General features: G+C 33.3%; 1 protein-coding gene and 1 pseudogene across 2 annotated transcripts; one reads left to right on the forward strand and one right to left on the reverse strand.

The window, feature by feature from the left end:
* Window positions 1-4888: 4888 nt before the first annotated feature.
* Window positions 4889-27804, forward strand: LOC114194451 (uncharacterized). Of its 2 annotated transcripts, XM_028084670.2 has the most exons (17): window positions 4923-5075; window positions 5953-5980; window positions 6243-6328; window positions 6419-6504; window positions 9722-9876; window positions 10689-10753; window positions 10877-11071; window positions 11231-11285; window positions 13092-13337; window positions 13428-13561; window positions 13915-14104; window positions 14222-14281; window positions 14357-14596; window positions 16489-16747; window positions 16822-17027; window positions 26430-26480; window positions 27191-27804. In XM_028084670.2, the coding sequence occupies exons 3-17, from the start codon at window positions 6258-6260 to the stop codon at window positions 27479-27481; spliced, it is 2304 nt and encodes a 767-aa protein (XP_027940471.2). In that variant the 5' UTR covers window positions 4923-5075; window positions 5953-5980; window positions 6243-6257; the 3' UTR covers window positions 27482-27804. The 2 variants fall into 2 exon arrangements, with proteins under 2 accessions (XP_027940470.2, XP_027940471.2); XM_028084669.2 differs by having other exon boundaries at window positions 4889-5075; window positions 5953-6328.
* On the reverse strand, window positions 21353-23759 carry LOC146884120 (uncharacterized; annotated as a pseudogene).
* Window positions 27805-27911: the final 107 nt, after the last annotated feature.

The following is a 27911-nucleotide window of genomic DNA, read 5'->3' on the forward strand; positions in this document are numbered from 1 at the left end:
AAACTTCTTGGGTTGATTCCATTGTAATTTCATTATTGATTTTGAGGTTAGAATGAATTAATTTCTTTGTTCTTTTTATTATTGTTGAGGTTTTAATTCATCTATGTCTTTTATCTTTGAATCTCATAAAAAGTAATGATTTTAAATCTATATGCATGTTGATCATATGAGTTCAAGGGTTTTTAAATTTAATTGAGACTTTACTTTGATTTTATTTAGAAACTTTCATGTGATTAAATGAGTTTTTACCAATAATTGAGACTTTACTTTGGTTAAAGGTATTTACTCTAATGAAAATTAATCGAGACTTTACTTTGATTAATTAAGCTTTTTATTTGGTGAGGAGATAAAAGAATAGACATGATTAGGCATAGTAAAATTTGATTGAGACTGTACTTTGATTGAATTTACTATGGATAATCTAAAAGTTCTCACTTTTAATTGAGACTGTACTTTGGTTAAAAGTGAGAACGCCAACAAATTAATTGAGACTTTACATTGATTAATTTGCAAATCTACAACAATAATTAATTGAGCAATAATCTTTAGATAACCGATGATGAATCTATTTTGAAAAAGCAATGGAATCAATCTATTTTCTTTACTATTATTTTTATTTCTTTTTATCTTTTAAATTTTATTTCTATCTTTGTTTATCTTAATCCCCTATATTTTTTTATAATTTTATTTGACTAACTCTTGTATAGTTTTATAAGAACTAATTTGTTAAAAATCAATTCCGTGTTCGTTGGGAGACGACTTTGGGTTACTTTACCCTTTCTATTCTGTTGACTACTATCTTAACAATACTGAAGTTGTTCTAGATAAGTAGTATTAATTTGATCGCGTCAACGACAGCGTTATCAGCGAGACCCCTCTCGCCTGGGCGAGATACTCGCTAGCTCAAAATAATGAGCAAGTCGCCTGGGCGACCACTCGCGAAATAGGGTTTGGACGAGTCCCTGCTCATCTCGCCTAGGCGAGACTGGCTCGCTTGGGCGAGATTAGCAGGTCTCGCCACTATTTTCCTGCAACAGTCCCTCGTACCAGCTCAATAACAGATTCATATGACGGATTCATGCATTCCAAATCAGTATAGCATCACATCACCCATACAAACTTAAATTGACAACCAAACGACGAGGAAAACAGGACAAATGAGCAAGGTATTAGCTTCCCTACCTGGAAAAGACTAGCATGAGACCTCGATCTTAAACAGCGGTGAATGACAATACAAGGAGCGACTCAAGGTGTTGGAAAGAGATGAGAGATAAGGGGAAAATGGGTTATCCAACGTAACAGTAGTAGAACTACGAGCAAGGTTGGAAGGATACTTACGTAGAATATGGAAACGAAGTTAAGCGCTGTTGGATCGGGAAAACCTAAACCCTAGCAGAGCTCCTTACGGCAGCAGAGTGTGACGGCATAGTTCTAGGTTTGTTTCTGAAAATGAGACAAATGTGGATTAGGGCAACACGAATTTGGCATTTATCCTATGGGCCAGCCTTTAGGCCTAACTGTTGTAGGGCAGCCCTTAGAATAAGGGAGCAGAATAAATGGGCCTTACAGTAATACTTTACTCATTCTCATTATCTATGGTTAAATACTTCATTCTTCTCACTTTCAATTGAACAAACTAATATACAAGTTTGAATTAACTAAACAAGTGTAAATTAACTCATCTAGTTCCTCATTTGTTTCAAGTTTCCATAAGTGAGAGCCTATTAACACTTTATTTATTTCAAGTGTCTACAACTTAAGTGTTTTATTACATTACATATTCCTAGCGTCTAGATGTAAAGAATTACTCTTTTACTTAAACAAAAGATTATCAAAATTAAGCAAACTATTAAGAATTGTAATTAAAGTATAAGACTCAATTATCAACAAGCACAAATTCAAGGAATTAAAGACAAATTTATCTCTTGAATATTCAATGTGAATAACAATGTTTTTCTAGTTTCAAAAAGTCCCTCAAATCTCAAGAAAAAAAATACTATCTAAAGCAACAACTTTTATGTGTAGAAAATTGAACTTAGAAACCAATCGAAGGGACCCCTAACAAGTTAAATGATACAAGTAGACGAGATCCTTCAACGTTACTTTTAAGACAAAATCATTAGACAATATACAATAAACAATACCGCTAAATGAGTCAACTTTATAAGTTCATTAAACAAGTCCATAAGATGATTCTGGTGAATCATTGTGTAGAAAAATCTAACCATACATTGATTATATGACTTTAAAGATACACTAATCAAACAATACCTTGACTAGTGACTTTAGCAACATGCTACCTAGATGACTTGTCTTTTATCATTTTTTCTTCATATTTAACACTTTATTTCTTCTTCAAACTTATGATCTTGACTTCTCTTAGTCATCAAAAAAATCTCCAATTTAGTCATGTTTGTATCATTTATAAGGTCATTAGATGATTCATTACACTTCAGCTACACAAAGCACATGTAAAAACACATAAGAAACATCTATGTAGTAATATAATATCATCAAAGCTCAAATCATAGATGATTCATTAAGTTGTCTAGATAACTTCTATAAACTAGACTATCTAATTAGTGTCTTTTTGTTAGAATATCTAGTGCATTTTATATACCTATAACATCTATCGTTTAAGAAGACTTTAAAATCTGGTTTTAATTAATATTTTAAATTAAAATTCATTTAATCCCATTTAGATCAATCCTAATTAGGGGTGGCAATACATGACGAATTGAGTTTTTGAGCTCGCTGACCCTCTTGGACCACCTCGTATAGCTTACAGTTCGTGCAAGCCAATGATAGGGGGAGGCGAGTTGGCCTACATAGCTCGTATAAATTCAAATTGCAAAATAAATTATATGTTTCTAATATTATATGGAAAGACAAATATTCCATAATGCAATAGTAATCATTATGTTGTTGAAAAACGCGCTGCAGAATGATTAACGTTTGAACAAAAACCTAAGAGGGAGAGTGAATTGGGTTCTTAATAAAAATTATGCTTTTAAAATTTTCCCCTTTTAATATCAAAGTTGAGTTAAAATTCCTTTTTTTTTTATTTTAATAAACACAATAAAATCAAGAGAGTAGGGAAGAGAAAATTGCACAAGTATTTATACTAGTTCGGATCAAAAGACCCTACGTCTAGTTGTTAATCTAAAAACAACAAGATTAACTTAATCACTAAAATAAATCACAATACAATCATAGATAATAAAGTTTAGGGTTTAGAAAACACCTCTCTTGAATCACACAAGAGATAAAGACACCTCCCTTCAAATCCACAAGGGATGAAAACACCTCCTTTGAATCACACAAAGGATGACTGGTTTCTCCTAGCAACCACAACAACACTCAATCACTCAAGATCCCTCTTGATGAAAGTTATCACTCTACCCACACTAGATTTTTCAAAGCCTTCCCACAGAGAGTTCTCAAGTACTCAGACTTCTCTAACTTCTGTATATTTCAAATGAAAGCCAACTACTTTATTTATGGAAACCTATTTAGAAATTAGGTTAAGAATATGAAAAGTTAAGTCATAACTGCCATAGATATCGATTATCATAAGTGATAATCAATTATCACATAAACTTTTATAAAAACATTTTTTTCGCTGTGATAATAAATTATCAGCCATGATAATCTATTATTAGTAAGTGATAATCGATTATCACTTGATAATCGATCATCACAGAGACTTTTCTCAAAAATCAGTTTTAACTGAGATAATCGATTATCACTAAGAATAATCGATTATTCTAGTGAGTTTTTCAAATAAATAAAATTCTCTTGGTGCTCTACTGCTAGGGTTTTGTCTTTTTGACTCTTGACATACTAATTGAACTGTTTTAAATAACATACACATATTACAAGACTTAAACAACTAAATCCCTAAGTCTTCAATGTATCTCTTGAATTGAAGCATTTTTTTAAGTCTTCAACATTTTTCCATGCATCATCATCAAATCTTCCATACTTCTTCATAAGTCATCATCATCATCGAAACTCCTTATTGAATAAAGATGTTTATCTTTTTTTTTTGTCAACATATGTGTGTATAAGGTTATTAATTAAACATTTAGATAAATGTGCAAATATAACCATTATGATTAATAGTGCTTATAATTTCAATAAAAAGTCTTAAAAACCACAAATGAAAAAAAATCAAGATTCAAAAGGTATAATTGTTAATTTGTTTTGAACGAATATTTTATTTGTTATGTTTAAATTATTTTATTTTCTATGCAATGTATTATGCTTGTTAATTCAAAATTACAAAATAAAAAAATAAACAAGTTTTATGCGTAGGTCAAATGTTATGTGGAACAAAACAAAGAAACTAATTCATTTATGTGGGAGGAGCTGGTCTAACCCACTTTTCATGTATCAAATGCCAGCGAGGCAAAACAAGGTGACTCAACTGGTATTGTCACTTCTAGTCTCAATTAAATCATTAATTTATATTCATATGTATTTACATAAAAACTTTTGTTCTAAAAGTGCATCAAATACACCAATCAAGTATATATTGCATTGCTCAAATATTAATATTTTTAAATTTTTTAATTTAAAAAATATAATTTTTACTATTTCTAATTTTCTTTTTTTCCATTTCTACTTTTACATCAATAAATAGAAATAATATCAAATGATGATATATACATCTAAAATATACTTTACGTGTTAAAATAATTATTTATTAACAATCTCAACTATAATATAAATTATATACTTATAAAATGTATAACATAAATTTATTTTACAAAAAAAAATTGTTCTATTTATTGCATATATTAAAATATTAAATATCAAATATTAGTTATCTTAAAAGTTATATACACTGTGAATTTTTGTAATGAAATAATAATATTTTTTCAATGACAAGTTGTCGAAATTCAAAGTCCAACGATGGCGCAAACCAATCAAAACGTGGAAAGACGTTATTCAAACCCTCCCAATAACGAACAATCCTTCATACAGATACGAACCCCAGCGTGCGCGTCTTCCTCTATTATCCCCCTTTCCTTCTACTTCTTTTTGCAACAATTGAACCATCCTTCACACAGGTACGAACACCAGCGGTTCCTAATTTCAAGTTTCTCTTAGAATTTTTTATTACATCTTCTTACTATGGTTCATTTCATTGCCTTGTCCTTCTAATTTCCTCCAACCTTTTTCTTTTGGCCGAAGCATCATTTTGGGATTTATTAGTGCCTGCTAATTGACATGCATGCAATTTTGTGCCTTAATTACGCGCAATTAATCACCATATTAGTTGTTTGTTTTCCTTTTAGAAATCTTAGTTTTTTGTAATATCGCCGAATCATTCGCTACGGTGTATTGGTTATATAGGAAAACCATCTTAGCGTAAAGTTTACTTTATTTCATCTTCATATAATGTGAATTTGTTTGTTTCCATGATTCTGTGTTTTTTAGATTATGCAAACGCTTCTTAGTTAGTCGTACTAGGATGACTACCATGACATGAACACCTTAATATATACTTGGTCACCACCTAGAGCAATTACTAAGCCCAAATGGTTCAGGTACTATATTTGACTGGATTAGGAGCTGTACTCTCTCTGTCACGTAGGAATATTTGCTGTTAAAATAATGAATAGGTGTTGGAATTTTCTTTCAGTGTATATGTAAGGTCCTTATAGGACAATTTTGAAATAATAAAATGGCAGGGAAGAAAGTCATCTCTTGTTCTAGTTGGTTTTCATTTCTTTTTCCCTTGTGAGCCTGCAATACTTAATCGCCACCCAAGAAACAAGTGACTGTTTATGCCAATTGTTTATGATGCGCATTCTGTAGGCGTGTCGTGCGATTGTGCTGCAATTGCTTCTCAAGAGCTGGCTATTATCATTTTATTTTTTTGTTGTGCCTTTTTATGTTACGATCTCACTTGTGATTGTGTCCTGTTGTTGTTCTTATTTGCAGTTGCAGTTGACCGTGGAGGGTGAGGACAGTGAGTCTTTCAGATTATCATCCAGCGTTTCATTTTAGCAAATGATTTATTTGGTTAAGAATTTGCAATATTCAGCATATATGATATGATAAGAACTGAAGGAAGACGCATGGATTTGCTACTTGTTATGACATACAAGAACGGCCATAGTGTGTTGTTATATGTTATTGTTGGGCATAACTAGGATTGTTTGTTGGTGTGAAAAATATATAGTACCTGGCCAGTAAAACGGATTCCTGATGTAATGGCACACACTTTTAAGGTCAGGGCGGTGTCTATGTTGGAAGCTGTACAGGAGATTGCCATCTACATTCATAGGTTTCACAATCTTGACCTTTTCCAGCAAGGGTATACATCAATTTCTGTTTTCTTCTTTCAAGTGTTGTTATAAGGACTCCTTTGTTACACTAGTTGACATGCATATTTTGTGTTACATAGATGGTATCAGATTAAACTTACTATGAGATGGGAAGATGATGAAGATGTATCTTTTGGAATCCCAGCTAGAGTTGTTCAATATGAAGGTAATTTGTCAAAATTATGCTCTATATTATTTATACCCATGTGTTTGAGGAATATGCATCTATTGTACTAAGCCACATATTCAGTTAAATTTTGCCCATAATTTAACCTGTTGATAAGTAGTGTAATTATGCTATCAATACAATCATTTAATTGTGCTGCCATTTCATCAGAGAAATTACCATGTCATTTGCAATATGTTGCATATGTAACAAACTTAATGTGTAGGACATGTATAGATCAGCTTGAGGGGTAGTCTTAATCAATGTAAATTTGATTTGTTGTATGCTGTTACTTGAACAGTAATAGTAATTGTTTACAATAAACACATGTACTCCAGTTTCTCTATAGTTTAAGAGATCCTAAAAATTGAGGGATTCAATTTTGCAATACATTGAATGTCAACAAGGGCTGAGAGGATTTCTCTCAGAAGTGTTTTAAATTGTCAAAGAACTTGAAATGTGAAGTAATTAAAATAAGGGCAATACAAACCAATTCAATCCTTAAATATTTTTTGAATATTAAATTTTTCAAGGATTTTCATATAACAAATACGGTCTTTGTTCTTGTAGATTTCTTATCTCATCACAGCTAACACAAGAAAAAATCTGATGGTTAACTCTTGATGCTCACAAAGAATGCTTTGGTTTGATGATCTTAGTTTTGAGTAATGACTCTTAGAAATCAAAGGTTTGATGATCTTCAATTTGAGAAATGATTTAGAAGGGTCCTGCATTTTCTAACAAAATTTTCAAGCAAAGAAACTGTTGTCAAAAGTGTGGATTGTTTTTTGTTGGAGATTCCATATTGACTAGGGTTATCATTAGATTTTAGTATATAAGTAGATGCAAATTTCACCTTATAAAGTCAGTTTTGTAGGATTAAATTAGGCTTAAATTCTACTCTTTTAAGATGACATCAAAGCCATTCAGAGTACATCCTAAACAAGTTTGTTGGGTCTATCGTGTTGCCCTCTATCGAGTTCCTCCCCTAGTCCCATGGTCAAGATGTCTAGCCTTCAGTATGATGAGGTGTGTTGGAGATCTAACATTGACTAGAGATATAACCAAATTATGGTATAAAGTGGATGCAAACCTCAACTTAAAAAAATTGGTTTTTGTAAAAAGAGAAGATGGAGAACTGTTTTCTGTGTCTCATTCCAAGGACCCAAGCCCACAATATATACAAGAGTACAACCCTAAGAGAAAGATCTTGACAACTATACAAAGTTAATGCAGAGAATAAAAAGAAATTTGGAACAAATCATAAACAAATCAAGTGCCTATAGTAACGTCCCTAAACTTATGCATTATATAATATTACTCCTACAATAACGGTAATCATATTTCTGCCAATAGTTTTGTAGGCTTGAGTCAGACTTAATTTATAATTTTTTAAGAGTTTTCATTACTCATGAGCTATTTAAAGAACATAAAAAGGAACTAAATAACATTGTTCTGTGAGTGTTTATTACTCTGTTGTGTGGTGATTCTAAATGGGGAAATTGTTGGTTGTGGACTCAATGAGTTGCTTTCGAAGTTGTTGCAACCGTTTCTGGTGATGACAAGAGAAATAAGTTTCAAAGGGTTTCAATGGTGCTAGAGAATATCTTGTTTCTTCAACAATTTGAAGGTGGGATGACGGGAAAACAAATTTTGTTTTGTTGGATTGAGATGGAGTGTGAGGAATTTTAAAAATCCTACCTATTTCAGTGAAATTTAAAATTTCTTACTGTAAAATGATAACTGTTAAACAATGAGACAGAGAGAAGTATTGAACTGAAATCATACGTTTCTAAGACAACATAGGTGGATTTATTTGTATTGAGAATCGAAAACAATAAACAAGGGAGATTTAATTTTCTTTAATAATAAAAAATCGTACTAGAATGAAATGAATGATAAACTGTACTATTGAAATGTGGGTGTAAATATGCACATTTATTGTACAATAACTATAGATTTATTGAATAATAAATATAGATTTGATTGTAAGGAATCCCTAAAATTAAGGGATTGAGCTTAGGAGTTTATTTAGTAGATTTGCTCCTGATTTAGAGTCATTTCGGGATATTTGTTTCCTTTATTTCTAGAGATTCATTTCCTTTAGTTAAGGAGATTTATTTAGTTTTATTAGGCTTTCATGTTTCTTTTTAAGCACCCATGTATTGTTTCTTTCTGAAATCAAGAAAAGTAATTCCACATTTATTGCTTACCGCCTACACATTTTTTCATATGTACTAATTATTAAGAAGTGAATTTTAAGTCTAATTCAATTTCACGTGGAACAATAGGCCTTGCTAGGATAAACTTTAATCCATAACTCTCGTACCATGTTAAAGATAGTGAAAAACTAGGTATGGGATTAATCTCCCTTGTGTAAAAAATACACATAGGGTATTGTATTTATACTAAAGAAAATGTGGGCTAAGTCCAAAATACAAATAATGATAAAAAAGAAAGAATAACAAATAAGTAGAAGATAAAAGATAAGATATCTAAGATATCTAACAATGGATATGGTCCATACTTGATAAGAGTGAATTGTACCAAGAACATGAGACTAAATGTTCATAGAGAGTGTGGATTGAAACCAAGCAAGTGAGATTTGATCTTAGACTTCCCATTCTTCATATGCGGGGTTAATAGTCCAGATTCGTGGTCATCTTCAATGTGAAAATGAGGAGGGATAACCAGATTAACAACAAAAGATGGAGTTTATGAGCCTTAACCACAGGCTCAACCTGCTGCTTCCAATGGAGATAATTGGAGTGATGAAGCTGCACGACTAGTACAAAATTAAATAAAAGTAAAAACTGACTTAGACATACCACTAATAAATTATAACAATAGCATACTAGAAATTGTTTTGAATTTTTATGTTTATCCAAACTATATTTTATTGAATAGCAATACTTTCTTTATTGAATACCCCAAAAGATTAAATTGCTCTCTTCAACTTTTTAGTCCAAACACAACGTTAGTTTAGAGTGTTATTTACTTGATATTTTACTTGCTGAAATGAAAGTTGATACTTGAGGTGTTTGTGATGGCTTCTTGGAAAGAAAGGAGATCCGAATCTTCTTTTGTAATTCTTGAAACTACCACTGAATGATTTTCTTTGTGCAAATGCATATTAATTCATATGAAAACTTTTGTAGAAGCTGTTCTGTTTGTGCTGAAACAATATTGACTGTGGTAGAAAATTTCTTATTTGCAGCTCATGATCTGCGTGCTAGCAGTATATACGGTATTTGGAGGATTGATGACACGGACAATAGTTTCTCGACCCAGCCCTTTCGGATAAAATATGCTAGGCAGGACATTCATTTATGTATGATGATCTCATTCAAATTATCCCTAAGTGGATTTGAGGTGATGATCTATCTCGCTTTCTTCTCTTTCTATAGGGTATTGAGGGGAAAGGAAATATTGGGCATTGCCATTGTTGGGTGCTAAATTATCTGTCGGGTGATAACCTAGGTCTTAATACTATTTTAGGTGTTAACAAAGTTGAGATCTAATTACTCATACATTGTTTATGCACTTCATGACATACGTGTCTACTGAGACACAGGTGTCCAGTGATGTTAACAACAAAAGACCCGGAATGGCTTTCAGTTACAATTTAGTTGATGTGAGGACCGGTTGTAGTTTTTAGTTCATGACGTGGTATTGAGCCTATATAATAAAAGTTTTCTTCAGTTTGGTCCTCTTCACCCTTTATTCTTGTAGTAAAAAAGTTAAATTTAAGCACAACTCAGGTGGGCTTTTTGCGTTGTGCATTCGTCTGCCCTAGGGAATTTTTTGTGATGGTGCATGTTTGACATGTCATATAAAACCATTCATGTGACTTTACGTAAAAGTTTAAATTTTTGGTATCATTCGTTCATGACAAGAAATTTGTGTTGCGAAATTTATTTTATTAGCCATACCTCACTAACATGTCTTTGTTGGACTTTGGGAATTGAGACTGCTGTTGGAAGTGCTAGTATGTGATTTTACAAATCTGAACAGTATGATCCTATTAGATCAGAAATCATGTTCTGATGCAGGAACGGGATCACTATCAGTGACAGCACAGAGCTGTCTAACTATACAATTAAGTGTCCGATTTTGACTACCTTTGCTCTTTAATTCAATATTCTTATCCAATTTAACTGTGTTTTTGTGGTTCTTAATTGCAGGTTTTACCTACAACAGGTGTAATTTTAAAGTTTGAGCTTATGTATGCTCCTACATTTGAAAATGGGTGAGTGATTCAAGTAGTATATTCACTGGGTTATTGATATGTTGCCAAAGCACACTGTTGTTCCTTTTTGGTTCATCTCTCCTTAGTGAAATCTGTACACTAACCGGAGTGCACCATCTACAGTGCTGACTTGCAAGCTTCTTTGGATGCTTACCCAGCTGCTGTCCATGAATTCCGAATTCCTCCTAAAGCTCTTCTAGGATTGCATTCATATTGTCCTGTACATTTTGATGCTTTACATGCAGTGCTGGTTGATGTCAGTGTACATGTAAGTTTACTGAAAGCTGCCTCTAACCAATCTGCATCGAAGGTACCCAGGTTTGTCACATTAGCTAATTTTCAGTATGAATCTATAAGGCCTTCATTTAAAATTTCTGTTTCTTTTTATAATTTCACTTAAGAAAATATTTAATTGGAAGTTTTTTTATGTATGTTTTTGATTACATAGACTAACCTCTTCACATGCTCTGGTTTTAGCTTTTCTCGCAATGCTGCATTTGTTGCTGATAGAAGTTATGACTCATTGAACCAAGTATGTTCTAGAGATTGGATGTCTCTTTTTTCATTGAGATCACTTTGAAGTACTGATCCATTTGTTGTTTCTCAAAATACATATTACAAATTTATCCTTGCATTCATTTATTCACTAGGCTTCTTGAAAACTGGCACTTGGTCCTCAATCATAATATTTGTGCCATTCTTAATCTCTATTACTGTGTGAACTTTGCTTAGTCAAAGGTAAAAAGTTGTTCATTATTATATGTCGGCTGTGTCTTTGTGTCATGTTCTTATATTATGACCTTATCAAGTTCTACATTGTGCTTTGTTTGAACCTGTTTACCATGTAGATGATACATAGCGCATATTCAAAAGTACCTTTCTATTTAAGTGTTCCTTGTGAAAAATAGATAAAAATACAAGGGAGTGTTGAATTGTGTTTTAAAAACTTCTTGGTAATACACAATCAGATGATGATTCTACTTGACAGACCATTTGTTAAAAGTATTTTCTAAAGATTTGGTTCGTATATCTCTCATTCTTTTAGTTAGTGAAATAAACAAATATAAAGGAAAGAAAGATTTGTGTTGTGACTTTTATACCAATTCTTCTAATAGTGTAGACTATATTCAATTATCAATCAACTGAGTGAGTTTCACTACTGCTACATGTTACAAACTAAGTATTATTTGGAACACAACAACTCTTGGCTAATTACCCTATTAGAAGTGGATTTTAAGCCTAACTCAACCCCACAAAACCGGCTTCACAAAACTGTTACTTAATTCTCTCCTACCAAAACCCTCTTTGCACCAAACCAAAGGAAATAAACAATAGTACATAGACCCGCAAAAGCCCCAACTGATCCAATAACCAGAAACACCAAAAACTCCTTCAAGTTTCTTCCTTCATGTGAAGAAGGCACTATGATGATGATGATCATGGTGGTGGTGGAAACAATGGCACAGCCAGTGGAACCTCTGTTGGGCAAGCATAACAAATACTCCGAGACCCATGACAAAGAGCATCAAAATCAGGATATGTGCTACAAGAGCTATCACATCCACCCTCAACACAAGGAGCTGGGAGAATCTCTAACAGATCTATGAAGCCGGTTTTGTGAGATTGAGTTAGGCTTAAAGTCCACTTCTAACATGGTATCAGAGCCAAGTTAGAGCCTATCCTAGCGAACTTTCTTGGACATTCTGTTTCACCTGATATCGGGCCGCTAACGGACCACCCACTAATTTCTTGTCCCATGCACGAGATGAATATACCTCGGTGTGAGGGGGTGTGTTGGAAGTCCCACATCGACTAGAGATAAGGCCAATTCATAATATATAAGTGAGGTGCAAACCTCACCTTACAAGCCGGTTTTGTGAGGTTGAGTTAGGCTTTAAACTCACTTCTAATAAACCCAAATATTATTTGGACACATAGTCACTTGAGTATATTTTGGAACTCAGCCCCTCTTGGCTAAGCAACCAAGTATTCTTTGAAACCCAGCCACTCTTAGCTAACCTATTGAGTGTTGTTTTGGAACTAATCATACTAATTTTTGAGATTATGTAACGGTTGATTTTCTAGAAATTTGTAACAACTGGTTATATTGTATCTTATCTTTATTTAAACAAGGGAAGTTGGAAATATTGTATGGCTATTATTTAGGGATTCTTGATGATCGTATCCTAATTTAATTTAATTTAATTTAATTATTTTATTGTTATATTTTAACCGGTATGTATGTGTGTGGGATGAAACATAATTTAGATATCCTTCAACCTTTTTCCTTTTTATATATTACTTTTGGGCATTAACTGAATTCTTTTTGACCAACTAGGTTTCGAGTGATGTTGCCTCTGTAAAGTTGAAAAATGCCATGCTTGTTAAAGCATTACTAACAGCTCATGATATATTATTTGAAGAACTGCAAAAGCTTAGCAAAGCAGTTGGTCAAGCTATAGATGTTTCACAGGTTCTGTCCAAACGGAACAGTATGAAGTTAATAAACTGTGTTCCGCAATTTGATCAGTTTACAACTGAAGTTGAAATTTCAGGTCAAGACAAGCCACAAAATGGTCCCGAGGTCCTTAGGCTTTATTCAAAAAACAATTGCTTCTTGCTTTTCCTTTTATGTCACTCTAGGATTTTATTAATTAAGTGGTCTCTTGTGCAGGGTGGAAATGGAGCTCTAGCTTCTGAGAATGCTGAAAAGCTTAGTTCTTTGTCAACGAGAGAGCTGTTGAACTGTTATCATTCAGTGGGAAATCAATTGTTGTATTTATGGAACATATTTCTGAAGTTCCACAGGTTTGCTTTTTAAAGGCTATGATTCAGAAGTCTGGGTTTATTTACTCACCTAATATGCAAGTATATATTTTGTTTCAGCTGCCCATTTGGTCAATTATGGAATGTTTTCTTCTAGGGGCAGATAAATGACACATTAGCTTCTGTTCCCCTTGTTCAGTCTTTTCTATATTTCGTTTCAGATGATATTTTTGCATACAAATCCACATTCAGTGTTTCACATGCTGGCATTCTTATAGCGTGAGAATGTTGCAGTTAACTGTGGCCAATATACTTAGCATTTTTCATTACCCATGCAAGAGAATAATGATAAAAAATTACCTTGTTTAATCAGCTATAACATTTCTTGTTTCTAGGGATAACAAAATAAAGATTCTAGAATTTTTGCATGAGACATGGGCTAAGGATCGAAAAGCTGAATGGTCAATATGGATGGTGTACTCTAAGGTTGAGATGCCTCATCATTATATAAACAGCCAGAGTGATGAGTCTCCCCATCGTGCAGCTAACAAAAGAATTTCCAGTATGTGGAAGCTACCTGATGAGGTAGGTACTTTACTGTTCCTTCATTTTCTATAAAGTAGCTTTGCAGAGGTACTTTGTAAAATTAATTTTAGAGCAAATAACTAATTGCATGATCTTCTTTTGCCTTAAACTATACAGCCTCCTGAGACTGCTGCTACACGTGCAGAACTTCGTCGAAGAAGCATAGCACAAATGAGGGTAGTTATCAGCTCATGAACCAGTAGCTCTTTTTTTCATTTGCACATGGCCTTTGAATGGATTCCATCTTTGCAGATTAACAACCGGTCAATTCAAGATATGCACATATTTGGAGATCCTTTACACATACCAATTGTGATTGTTGAACGTGTGATGAATGCACCACGTCGAACTATCAGTGATAATTCATACTTGAGAAATTTAGAACTCACTAGCATACAAACTGGGCTCAACTTGGACTCGGCAAACGATATATCTGCTCCACAAAGTAGTCCTCGTGTCTTGAAGATTGTTGTGTTTGTTCATGGGTTTCAGGTAAGTCTTATACCCATGCACTTTTTGGAATTAGTACTGTATTTTTTATATATCTTAGTTTGTTGGATTGCCCACCTTATTTTATAGACATTGGGTCAAGCAAAAATGAACGGATAGTTGGCTGTCTTTCGAGAAAGCTGGAAAAGCAAAAAGCCTAACCTCATCATAAAGAGTTTTTTGGCATAATAGTAAAAGTGTTGTTGAGATTTGCCAAGAATGGATTGTATATTTCTATTTTTCCTCTTTCCAAATTTCCGTGTGAACTAGGTGTAGAGAGATATGGTATATATTCATGTGATAGAAATAGAAAAACTAAGAAAAATTTATACATATATCGTACCTAGCATTATAGAGGGAATGGCCCAAACCCAAATATAAAATATTTCTATAATATATCTAATACTCTACCTCAAGTTGGAGTATATAAATCATATGCACCAAACTTGTTACAAATATAATTATCAAAATTTTGAAATGAGAGGAAAGAAGGAGAGAACTTATTATTATTTCATTGAATCAGAAAGAATACACAAGGTGAGCATATATAGGTTCAAGAGAGGTTACAATAGTTACACACTAATCATGGTAGAAAGTAGAAAAACCATATAAGTAACTAACATCCAGTTGAATAACTGAATGTTTACATTTATATCTCTAGTACCCCTCTCAAATTCAAGGTGTGGGTAGTTTTCTCATAAGAAGTTCAAAACGGTTAGAAGAAAGAGGCTTGGTGAGAATATCTGCCCACTTATCCAAACTAGGTGTTAAGATATCATTAGATATCTTATCTCTATCTTATTTTCAGTTTCTATTGTTATTATTCTTCATGTGTATTTTGGGCTTAACCTATACTTTATTTATTATAAATACAGTTCTTATGTGTATTTTCTACACAAAGGAGATTAATCTCATATCTAATTTCACTATATTTAATATTGCTCTGATACCAACTTGAAAAAGATTAAAGAATAAGAGAAAATTTTATTGAATCAAACTTTTGAAACATTATACAGATAACTCTAACCCTAAAGTAATGAATACAAAGAGATCTCTGCAATCGTCTAAAAGAACACATGTAATTAATTATAATATCCTATTGTAGCATATCTACTATATTTTCTTTTTATTCAATAGGGACTAAAACCAGCTCTGCTAAATTTGAGAGACTAAAAATGGATTTAATCCAAATTTCAAAGACTAAAAGCATAATTAAACCTATAAAATCTTTAAGTACGTTAATAACTCATGAAATAACCATCCTTTGTTCCTTGATATTTTATTTTGTAACCAAAAACTTTGCCAAATTTAGTGTTTAGGGACTAAAAAAAGGGTTTAATCCATATTTCAGTGACTAAAAACATAATATTGTAAATAGCATACATAACTTAAGAAATAACCTACCAACCAAAAGCCTTATGATTTGGTTCTTTATGCACTTCATGTCTCTTGATTTAATTCTCTTATTTTCTCTTCACCTGATCATGGTTTCGACTATTTCCATAGATATATGTGTAAATGTGACAGTACTCCGTGCTCCAAAATGAATCTTGGGTTCATGAAATATAGGAAACATGCTTATTTTCCACTACACATGAGGTCTAATACATTGGACTCTGAAAATTTGAAACGATACGTGAGTTGAACAAAAAACAAGGCATTAGTTACTTGTACCACCTAAGTTAACACAATTACATTGTCTATCGATGTCATAAATATTCAACAAAGTTTTACGTTGGTTGTAAAATTTAACATGCTCTTTTATATCCAGACTTGGGAATGGTTGTGTAAAGAATTGCACGAAAGCATAACGTTCACAAATTTCTTGTGTGTGTATATTTTTCATTGTTCGAAGATGGTTGGATGCTTATTCTTCATGACTTAAAATATTTCAGGGGCATCATTTGGATCTACGGCTTATTCGAAACCAGTGGCTTCTGTTAGACCCCAAGATAGAATATCTTATGTCAGAGACTAATGAGGATAAAACTTCAGGAGACTTCAGAGAAATGGGTCGGCGGCTAGCTAAGGAAGTTGTTTCTTTTGTTAAAAAGAAAATGGATAAAGCTGCAAAATATGGGAGTTTAGGAGATATTAGACTAAGTTTTGTTGGACATTCTATTGGTAACCTCATTATAAGAACAGCACTAGCAGGTGGGTTATAACTTTAGAATTGATGGTTTTCATCTAATTTAAATTAGGAGCTAAATTTTGTCTTATGTTTGCAGAGAGCATGATGGAACCATTTCTAAGATATCTACATACATATGTTTCGGTATCTGGTCCACACTTAGGGTATCTTTACAGTTCAAACTCTTTGTTTAATTCTGGATTGTGGCTTTTGAAGAAACTAAAAGGTACACAGTGTATTCATCAACTAACCTTCACAGATGATCAAGATATTCAAAATACATTCCTCTATAAACTATGCAAGGTAAGAAGTGTTCTACAATGGTCAGAATCAATTAACAGAAGCATTAACTTAAAGTCTATTCTTTTGAATAACTTAATTTGACATGTGACATTTAGCTGTTACTGTGGGGTCGTAACATTTTCTAAATTTCACAATTTACTATCTCTTCACTAATTTTCTTAGTATTTTTGTCCCATTTTTCTATACCTCAGTTATTTAACTTGCCATTGCTATTAAGAAAATTCTACGTTTTTTGTGGTCTTTTCTTGCAATAAATAGAGATGTTTTATTGTTTTACGTTTTAGATCATGTTTTGTGGTTATTTTATATGTAGAACATTCATCCATTTTGTGGTTGTTTTACGTTTTAGATCCTATTTTTAAGGCTAAAAATTCTCGCATACTTTTTATTCATATTGATAACCTTTAAATACAAGAAAAACATACCTGAGAATTGATAACAATTCCACTCACTAATCAGAAAATAAATCAAAAATAAAATTACCCATAAATTTGTTGCCACCCATTAACACCCATGTTTTTTAGATTTAAAACTCAACAATAGGAATAATGCTCCAATAAACTCTTATAATAAATACTTTTGGATTTTCAAAACTCCTTGTATTAGTACTATTGACTCCAAGTATCTCTGTCAAGTTCTCGAAACACCCTTTTGGAAGCACCTTTCTAAAGATGTCTGCCAATTGATCTTCAATCTCGCAATACTCTAACAGAACTTCATGCTCTTTCTAACTTTTCTAAGAAAATATAGCTTGATATTGAATTGTTTATTCTTGCCATGAAAAATTGAATTATTAGAAATTCCAATTGCTGGTTGATTATCTACGAACACTTTAGTTGAGCCTGTCTGAAGCACATGTTGATGAGCCCGAATTTTCTTCAACCACAAGGCTTTTATTAACTTGCATTGGCAGCTGTAGATTTCGTTTCTGCAGTATAAAACTACAATATCTTGCTTCTTGGAAGCCCAAGAAAACACTCTAGAACCAAATATAAAGCAATAACCGGAAGTGTTTTTAATATCATCCAATGAACATCCCTAATCAATGTCAAACAAATCATAGAAATTGAATTCTTGATTATAATTTGTAGGAATAAAGGATACAAAGTCATAGGGTGAAATCCTTTTGTGTCTCAAGCACAACGAAGGAACATGTTATATATATATATATATATATATATATATATATATACATACATATATATATATATACATACATATACATACATATATATATATATACATACATATATGTATATATATATGTACATATATATATATATATACATATGTATATATATATAATATTTATATGTGCTAGCATACCATTAGCACATATAAATCATATGGACCAAGCTTATCACACATATAATCAATTCTAGGACCCTACCACGATTTGGTGAAGACATGTCAATTGATCATAGCAATTATCAAACGTAGTAGTAATGTCTCTAGATACAATCTTTTCACGAATGAATTAATAATCTATCTCAATATATTTGGTCCTCGTTGAATACTAGATTTGAGGCAATCAGTGTAAACTTGTTAAATCTTAGTTCTTTAAGTAGTTGTTTTTGAGCCAAATAAGTTCACCAGTGATAGAAGTCATAGATTTATTCTATGATTTTGCATTAGATCTTGCCACTACATTGTGTTTCTTGCTTTTTTAGGAACCTATAAAGACAATATATTTTGGAAGTGGATCTCCTATTAGTGGGAGGGCCTGAGTATCCTACAACTTAAGTGACTATTGTGTCCATATAACAAACCAACTCTCCTTTAATGTACTATAGAATGTGAATGATTGCATTCCAATGTCATGCACATGGAAAATTAAGAAATTGATTTATCACACCGATCACAAAGGAGAGGTAAGGATAGGTGACCATAATGTTGCTTATTTTCTTAGCCAATCTTATCTCTTGGTATCTGGAAGTTTCCCCCTAACTTGGTGGAAGTTTACTATTGTGATCTCTTGAAAACAGAAGGGAATAATTATTTATTCCTTATTGATGATTATTAGGTCAGCTGACCTATTTAAACGTATACATATGTAATGGACCATATTCTTAGAAAGAATAAATCCCTATAACTACGGGATTTTATTCTTATTACAATCTTCCTAAAATTAAAACAAAATCTCAACTAATTAAGACACAATAAATAAAACATCTGCAATTAATGTTGGCTATCGTAACAACTTGCTTCTTGACACTCCTCCTCAAGCTGGTGAATAAATATTTTTCATTCCCAACTTGGATACAATTCCTTCAAACGTGATACTTTGTAGACCTTTAGTAAGGATATCTGCAAGTTGATCTTGTGTAGATACAAAAGGAGTACAAATCAACCCACTTTCAAATTTTTCCTTAATAAAGTGCTTATCCACTTCAACATGTTTAGTCCTATCATGTTGTACTGGATTATGAGCTATACTAATGGTAGATTTATTGTCACAATATAATTTCATAGGTTTCTCCCATCTTATCTTTAGATCATCTAGTATAATCTTTAACCATAGAAGTTCACATATTCCTTGAGCCATGACTCTAAATTCTGCTTCGGCACTTGATCTTGCCACGACATTCTGCTTCGGCACTTGATCTTGCCACGACATTCTGCTTCTTACTTCTCCAAGTCACCAAATTTCCACTAAGAAATGTGCAATATCCAGTGGTCGATCTTCGGTCCACAATTGACCCAACATTGTTTGCATCAGTGTATGATTCAATACTTAGGCTTTGGTTTTTTCTGAGCAAAATCCCTTTGCCTGGAGTACCTTTTAGATACTGAATAATTATGAAGACAACATGTAAATGTGCCTCTTTTGGTTGGTGCATAAATTGACTTACTAGGCTGACAGCAAAAGCAATGTTTGGCCTGGTATGGGATAAGTAGATGAGCCTGCCTACAAGTCTTTGATACATCCCTTTATCCATAGCCACATCCTCCTCCATACTTCCTAATTTCATATTCGGATCAATTGGAGTGCTTGCTGGTTTACACGTTGTTCTGCCAGTTTCCTTAAGCAAATTCGTAACATATTTTTGTTGAGAAATGAAGATTCCTTTCTTAGAGTAGGCTACTTTAATTCCCAAAAAATACTTGAGTTTCCCTATATCTTTATTTCAAATTCTGCTACAAGACATTCACTCAGCTTTTGTTGCTCTCTCTTGTCATCTCCGGTTACAATAATATCATCTACATAAACCAGCAAAATAGTTACTTCCCCTGAAACTGAGTGTTTGAAAAAAAGAGTATGGTCTCCCTGACTCTGTTTATAACCAAACTTGTCATCACATTAGAAAATCTACCGAACCATGCTCTAAGACATTGCTTTAATCCATATAAGGCCTTTTCTAGCTTGCATACAGTTCTTGAGACTGCCATTTCATCATAACCTAGGGGTAACTCCATGTAAATTTCCTCTTCAAGATCTCCGTGTAGGAATGCATTCTTTACATCAAATTGTAGTAAGTCCCAACCATTACTCACTGCTAATGATAATATGATTCTAACCGTATTCATTTTTGCATCCAGAGCAAAAGTTTCCAAGTAATCCACACCATACGTCTGTGTAACCTTGCCTTGTATTGTTTCCAAGTAATCCACACCATCCAGAGCAAAAGTTTCCAAGTAACCTTGCCTTGTATTGTTCAACTGTTCCATCTGCTTTATACTTCACAGTAAATACCCATTTGCACCACTTTTTTCCCTCTAGGTAAGATAACAAGCTTCCAGGTCTTATTTTTGTTCAGTGCTTCCATTTCAACATCCATGGCTTGTTTCCATTTTCTATTAGATAATGCTTCAGATACAGAAGATGGTGTGGATATGTTATTCAGATTTGTAAGGAAAGTTTTATGGGTAGGAGAGAACTGTGTGAAGGATAGAAAATTTGATAAAGGATAAATAGGTTTTTTAGTGCGTGTTCTAGTTTCCTTTCTAAGAGCAATAGGTAGGTCAAGCTCATTGGGTAGGCTAAGGTTTTCTTGCTGTACTTCTGAGGTTTCCAAAATTCCAGCATCACATTCATTAAACAAATTTACAGGACTAGTTGATGTTATCTCAAATAGTGGTACCAGATTGGATTCTTGAACATGACTAGAAGCTGGAATGACCCTCGTTTTTCTCCTTGAATACACCAAAATTTTCCCAATTTTTCTACCATTAGTAATCTCAGTTTCAGATTGGCTTTTAATTTGTAAAGGTTCAATCTCAGGTTGAGTTTTGGTGATAGTAGTTTCGGTCTCTAGTTGTATTTCAATTTCAGGTTGGGTTGGACTATTTTCAGGTCTGTCCACATTCATGACACCAACATTAATTTAAGGTCTTGAGAATATTAGAAGCTCATCTTCCCTTAATGGTTCATCTTCCTTTGTTATACTCTGCCCCTGAAGATGAGATTCCTTAAAATAACTTTCCTGTTCATGAAAGGTAACATCTCTAGACACATAAATTTTTCTAGATATAGGGTGGTAACATCTATATCCCTTTTGTGTATTTGAGTAACCTACAAAAACACACTTGACAGCTCTAGGATCAAGTCTTCCCCTTTCATTATTGTGAACATGGACAAATGCTATACACCCAAATATTCTAGGTTGAAGTTTGTTTGAGGACTCTATGTGGGGATAGAATGAGGACAGGACCTGCATAGGACTTTGTAAATTTAGAAGTTTTGAGGGTAAACGATTGATTAGGTATGTGGCAATGATTTTGAAAAAGAAGGGCTCTAGTATGATTTAGAAGATGCCCATTTTTTCTCTCAGCCACCCCATTTTGTTGAGGTGTGTGAACGCACGAAGACTCATGAATAATACTTTTTTTTTGACAAAAAGAATTTAGAGTAATGTTAAAATAGTCCTTGGCGTTATCATATCTGATTTTCTTAATGGTGACACCAAATTGAGTTTTGATCATTGAGACAAAATTTATACACATGGAACTGACTTCAGATTTGTGTTTTAATAAAAAAATCCAAGTAACTCTAGTACAATCATCAATAAAGGTTAAAAACCATTTAGCACCCGAAAAAGTTGGAATATTCGTAGGACCCCAGACATCAGTATGAACAAGAGAAAAAGGTTGATCACTCAATTTATTATTAATAGGAAAAGGGAGATGTCTATGTTTGGCTAACTCGCAAACTTCACAACACATACTCCCTATATCTATGTTTTTAAATAAAGAGGGAAAGATAGTTTTTACAATTTGAAATGAAGGATGCCCCATCCGACAGTGGTGAAGATGAATTTTTTCTTTATCGATCATGGCAAATTCTGTAACAAGAGAGTGACTTTTGTAGACAAATTGGGATTTTCTATGTAATAGAGACCATTCCATTCTTTAGCACGTCCAGTCGTCCACCCCGAGTTCCTGTCCTGTAAAATACACATATTGTTGTCAAATATAGCAGTACAAGAGAGATCCTTTATAAGTTTTTGAATAGAAATGAGGTTAGTGGATAATTTAGGAACATGAAGGACATTTTTTAATGTGAGGGATGGGTTATGTGGATCTCTCCCTGTCCAGCTGCAGTTATAAGCGTTCCATCAGCTGTAGAAATTTTTTATTGCCAGGACAGGGTGAGTAGGTGGAAAAATATAGAGGTAGAGGTGTCATATGGTCTATGGCTCCTGAATCTAATATTCACGAGTGTGAAAAGTTTGTATCCGAAACATTAAAGCCAAGAGAATATGGAATCTTACCAGAATGTATCAAGGTACACATGCATGCAGACTTGTCCATCTTACTTAGAACTGATCTTACTCTTTCTATCTCTTCACGATTCAGTTGCCCCATCTCTTCATTCTGCCCGGTTACAGAATTTACTTGTCCTTGGCCTCCCCTCTTTTGGTTATGAAATTTTTGGCTGCCCCATTCTCGCTTTGGTGGTTTCCCATGTAGTTTCCAACACTTCTCCTTTGTGTGACGTGGTTTCTTGCAATAAGTACACCACACTTCTTCTTGTTTCTTTTCCCCCGCTAGAAAATTGTTCTTCTTTTGGTTAACCACCATTGCTGCTCCCTCTTCTACCTTCATTGCAGTACTCTCAGCAGTAGGAATTTCCAACATTAGATTTCTTCTATTTTCCTCACTTCAGATAATGGCTATGACTTCATTCAGACTTGGAACTCTTTCTTTGCCTAGAATTTGAATCCGAACTTGATCATATTCAGGATTTAGGCCAACTAGGAAATCATATACACGGTCTTGCTCAATATACTCATTGAGTAGAACTGAATGCTCTGAACACTTTGCTTTTATCACACGATAATGATCCAATTCCATCTATAGGGACTTGAGCTGATTAGCATATTCTGTGACATATTTATTCCCTTTTTTAGCTCCCACAGTTTTTACCTTCACTTCATATATTTGGGCAACATCCTTAGCCTTTGAGTAGGTTTGTTCGACTACCTCCCAAATCTCTTTGGGTGAGTTTAGAAACATACACATGTCACTAATCTAAGGTATCATAGAATTCCAAAGCCACGCCATAATCATTGAATCTTCTTCTTTCCATGATCTGAATCTGGTTTCTGTTTCACTAGGAGGATTTTCTGTAAGATGACTACCCTTGCCTTTGCCTTTTAATATGGTTCATGTAAGATGACTACCCTTGCCTTTGCCTTTGAATTTGTATGCAGAGTGAATATTTTGCAATTCTCCATTATTAGGGACAAATTTGTCACCTGAATCAGGGACAAAATTCACCGCCTCATCCATAGAAGCAAGAATAATGGAATGGAAAAGATAAAGTGCAGCAATGAAGGCTGCAGAAGACAATTGCAGATGCAGTGATGAAGACTGCTTGAAGATGCAACAATGGGCTGCAGTAATAAATAAAAACAACATTGAAGGCTGTAGTGAAAAAAACATAGGTAGCGATGAAACAAAATGGATAAAGGCTGCGCAACAGTGGCAATTGCGATTTAGTGCTTTGGGTTACGGTCAGAGACTCCTAGGATCTGGAGCTCTGATACCATCTTGAAAACATAAGGGAATAATTGTTTATTCCTTATTGATGATTATTAGGTCAACTGACCTATTTAAACATATACATATGTAACGGACCATATTCTTAGAAAGAATAAATCCCTATAACTACATGATTTTATTCTTATTACAATCTTCCTAATATTAAAACAATATCTCAACTAATTAAGACACAATAAATAAAAAATCTGCAATTAATGTTGGCTATCGTAACAGCTTGCTCCTTGACATGATCCATAATTGTGTTAATGGATGTTAAGAAGTATACTTTAAGCTTAACTTAACCTTATAAAATCGGTTAATAAGGTGAGGTTTGAACCCACTTATATACCGTAAATTAGCCTTATCTCTAGTCGATGTGGGACTTTCAACATACACTCCTTTGTCGAGGCATATACATATGGAGCGTGGGACTAGACATTAGTGGGTGGTATGATGGCGGCCCGATAACAAGTGGAACAATAAACCTAGCAGACAACAAATTTCGCTAAGATAGGCTCTAACTCATGGCTCTGATACCATGTTAAGAAGTGGATTTTAAGTCTAATTCAACCTTACAAAACTCGCTTGTAAGTTAAGGTTTTCACCTTATATACTATAATTTAATCTTATCTCTAGTTGATGTGAGACTTCCAACAAAGAGCTTGGAATTCATTAGCTCTATGTTCTCTAGAGTATCTGTGCATTCTCTGAGATATTACAATTCCACTTTTGGATTGTGCTACCTCAATTCCCATGAAGTATATAAGTTTTTTGATGTCTAGGTGTTTTTCTTTTTGTAAAATGTAATGTTGATTGCTACCTATAAGAACAATTTGTCAACAAACACTGCAAACACTGCTAGATAGATACACTCAACTCCTAAATGACGAAAAAGCACAATGATCAACCTCACTTCAACTCATACCAAACTATTGGACTAATACAGCGAAGTTGTCTTCGAAATCACTTCAAAATCAGGTAAATCTTTGACCATCTCATATATTTTTCATTTTGAGAAGCCCTTGATAGTGATAATGCCCAAGTATCTTGTGCCACAACTAAGCAACATTTTCTTTTATTGAAAAAACTATTTGCTCCTCCATATTAATGTTATTTTTATATCTCCCACCATCTTCATGTTTGGCTGGTAATACTTCCTCAACAAATCTTTCTTCTCTTATAGCCCTTTGTTGTTCTTGTGCTTGCAAAGAATTCAACAATTATGCCAAGGTGATGTTTGATAGGTCCTTGGTTTTTTCCAACATGGTTATGGTTGTGTTATATCCTTCAAGTATAGTAACCAAAACTTTTTCAACAATGCGAGAGTCATTAAACACATTACCAAGCAATCTTATTCTATTTGCTATGCCTAAAAGCCTTTTAGAGTATTCTCTAAATTTGTTCACCTTTTGCAATGTTTTATTTGAGTCATTGCTCAATTGTTGAGTAGTGTAGAAACTTCATAATCTTCTTCTACTACTTCCCATAGATTTAAAACCTCCAAGTAGGCTTCTCTTCGAACATTCCAATATGATAATTTTCACCATTGAAGACCGGTAGTGCTATTGTTGATAGATTTGAATCTACTTCCATGCTTTTAGATTTTATTCTCACATGTCCCTTAAGAATAAAGCTGTAATACCCATTCTTAGTAATGGTCCTTCAAGAACTAAGTTGTATTGCAACAATTAAAACAAATCTTCAGATGGGAAGAACTATAACTATTTTGTTTTACAACACACAATTACAGTATTACAACACACAAAAACCAACTTCCCAAAAACTAAAAAACATAACTTCCCATTACCCAACTTCCTATGAGTCAGCATATAACTCCTCTAAACTGCTTCTTAACACTGAAATAATGCTTTTACAACAATAAAGCATGAATGAATGAAGGCTGTTACACTAGAACTGCATGGATGAAGGCTTCACCCTCTTGAAGATAAAATGGCAATGAAGGTCGTAAGTGGTAAGAATAGAGACCAGGGGCTCTAGGAAAAACCTAGAGCTTTGATACCATGTGAAAAAAAAGTGTAGACAGTAAGCATAATTATGGAGGACTATTTGAAGGAAAAACGAAATCCTATTTAAAAGGAAATAAATCTCCCGAAACAAAAAATGAAACTACATCTTCTGAAATAAACGAAATAAATCTCCAAACATAAGGACTTTAATTCTGGAGCAAATTTACCAAATAAATTCTTAATCCCAATCCCTTAGTTATAGGGATTTCTCGCAAACAAACCTATATTTATTATCCAATCAATCTATATTTATTGTACAGTAAATGTGTAATATTTACACAATATTTCAACACATACTTTTTCTTCTAAGACCTGGATCATATATTGTGTGTAGTTTCATTAATCAGATGATGAAGTTCTGATATTTCTTCACATTTCTCTTCTTTTTCAGCGGAAGACCTTGAGTCATTTTAGAAATATAATCTTGCTATCTTCCCCTCAGGTTTTCCCTTGTCTCTGACTATTGAAATCATTTCCGGACACTCCTTTTATTATCATTTCTTAACAGTGAATACACTTGCACTTTAGGTATAATATGGGTATTTTAAATTGGAGTTGATAGATAGTATCTTTCGCATATATAAATGCATTCGAAGTTTGATAATTTTTTCTTAATAAATGTTACGTGTCTAGTATCATGGCGCATCTGAAATGAATCCAAATGCCAAATAAACAAGAATTCTGGATTTTTCCTTTTTTTTAGAATAAAAAGCTGGCAGATGAACTTTATATTCAAAAGTAGTAAGATTTTGTTGGAACTATTTTATCGTTCTGAATTTAGATTAAATGGAATACTAAGTGGTTGTTTGGTATCAGAAAATGCTTTTGCTTTCACTTTTGATAATAAAAATGTCATTTATTGTCACTTTTGCATTTTATTTTATTTTTGAAGAAAGTTTGTAAATAATAAAATAAAATGGAAATAAGATAGCATTTTTGCAATTAAAAGTGAAAACTATAAATAAATAAAAAATTATTCAAAGTAAGCAGACCTTAAATATGTAAGGAATCTGGTGTGCGATGAGGCACTATTTCTAAGTTAAGGAAATCCGCTTTGAATCTCTGCGTTTTTCTTTTCCCATCCCTGTGGCTTCTTATTATTGGTTTTACTTGGATTGATTTGATTTGGTGGTAAATAATTAATTTTTTCAGGATGGTTATGTGCCTTACCATTCTGCTAGAATTGAGTCATGCCAGGCTGCTTCACATGACAATTCAAAGAAGGGTAGAGTGTTCCTAGAGATGCTGAATGATTGTTTGGACCAAATTCGTGCCAATCCCTCTGAACGTCGAGTTTTCATTCGTTGTGATGTTAATTTTGATGCCACTTCCTACGGCAAGAATTTAAACTCTATGATTGGAAGGGCTGCTCATATTGAATTTCTGGAGTCTGACACTTTTGCAAGGTTCATAATGTGGTCATTTCCGGAATTATTTCGGTAGTGATTCCTATAAATCCTTGTTTGCATTCATGTTTTGTAGAGCATTCCCACTAAATATCATCAGAGACCAATTCTGGCCAGATTTCAGTCACAAGTTTACTCAGAATGATCTCCCTGGTATGTGTAAATTGGCTGGAGGATATAGACGTCTAAGCTGCTTCAAGATGTTTATTTGCCACACGTGTACACATAGCTTTAGGAACAATTCTTAGTATAGTGATGTAATTATTTTAGTTGGGTAGATGACTCTTAATGCCATGTAATGTTATATACTAAATTTTTATCTTACTCATTGGAACACAATTACAAAATCAGTTCTGTGAATTTGGTTTTCTTTTTCTGTTATATTGCTTTAAGTTGTTCAATCTACGCTCCTTTACATTTGAAACGGGAGTTCATATTGTATAAAAACACTGAACTATATATATCCT

This window comes from Vigna unguiculata, chromosome 8 (genome assembly GCF_037176805.1).
Source record: "Vigna unguiculata cultivar grain cowpea cultivar isolate G323 ecotype 2 chromosome 8, ASM3717680v1, whole genome shotgun sequence".
In the NCBI taxonomy this organism is placed as follows: Eukaryota; Viridiplantae; Streptophyta; class Magnoliopsida; order Fabales; family Fabaceae; genus Vigna; species Vigna unguiculata.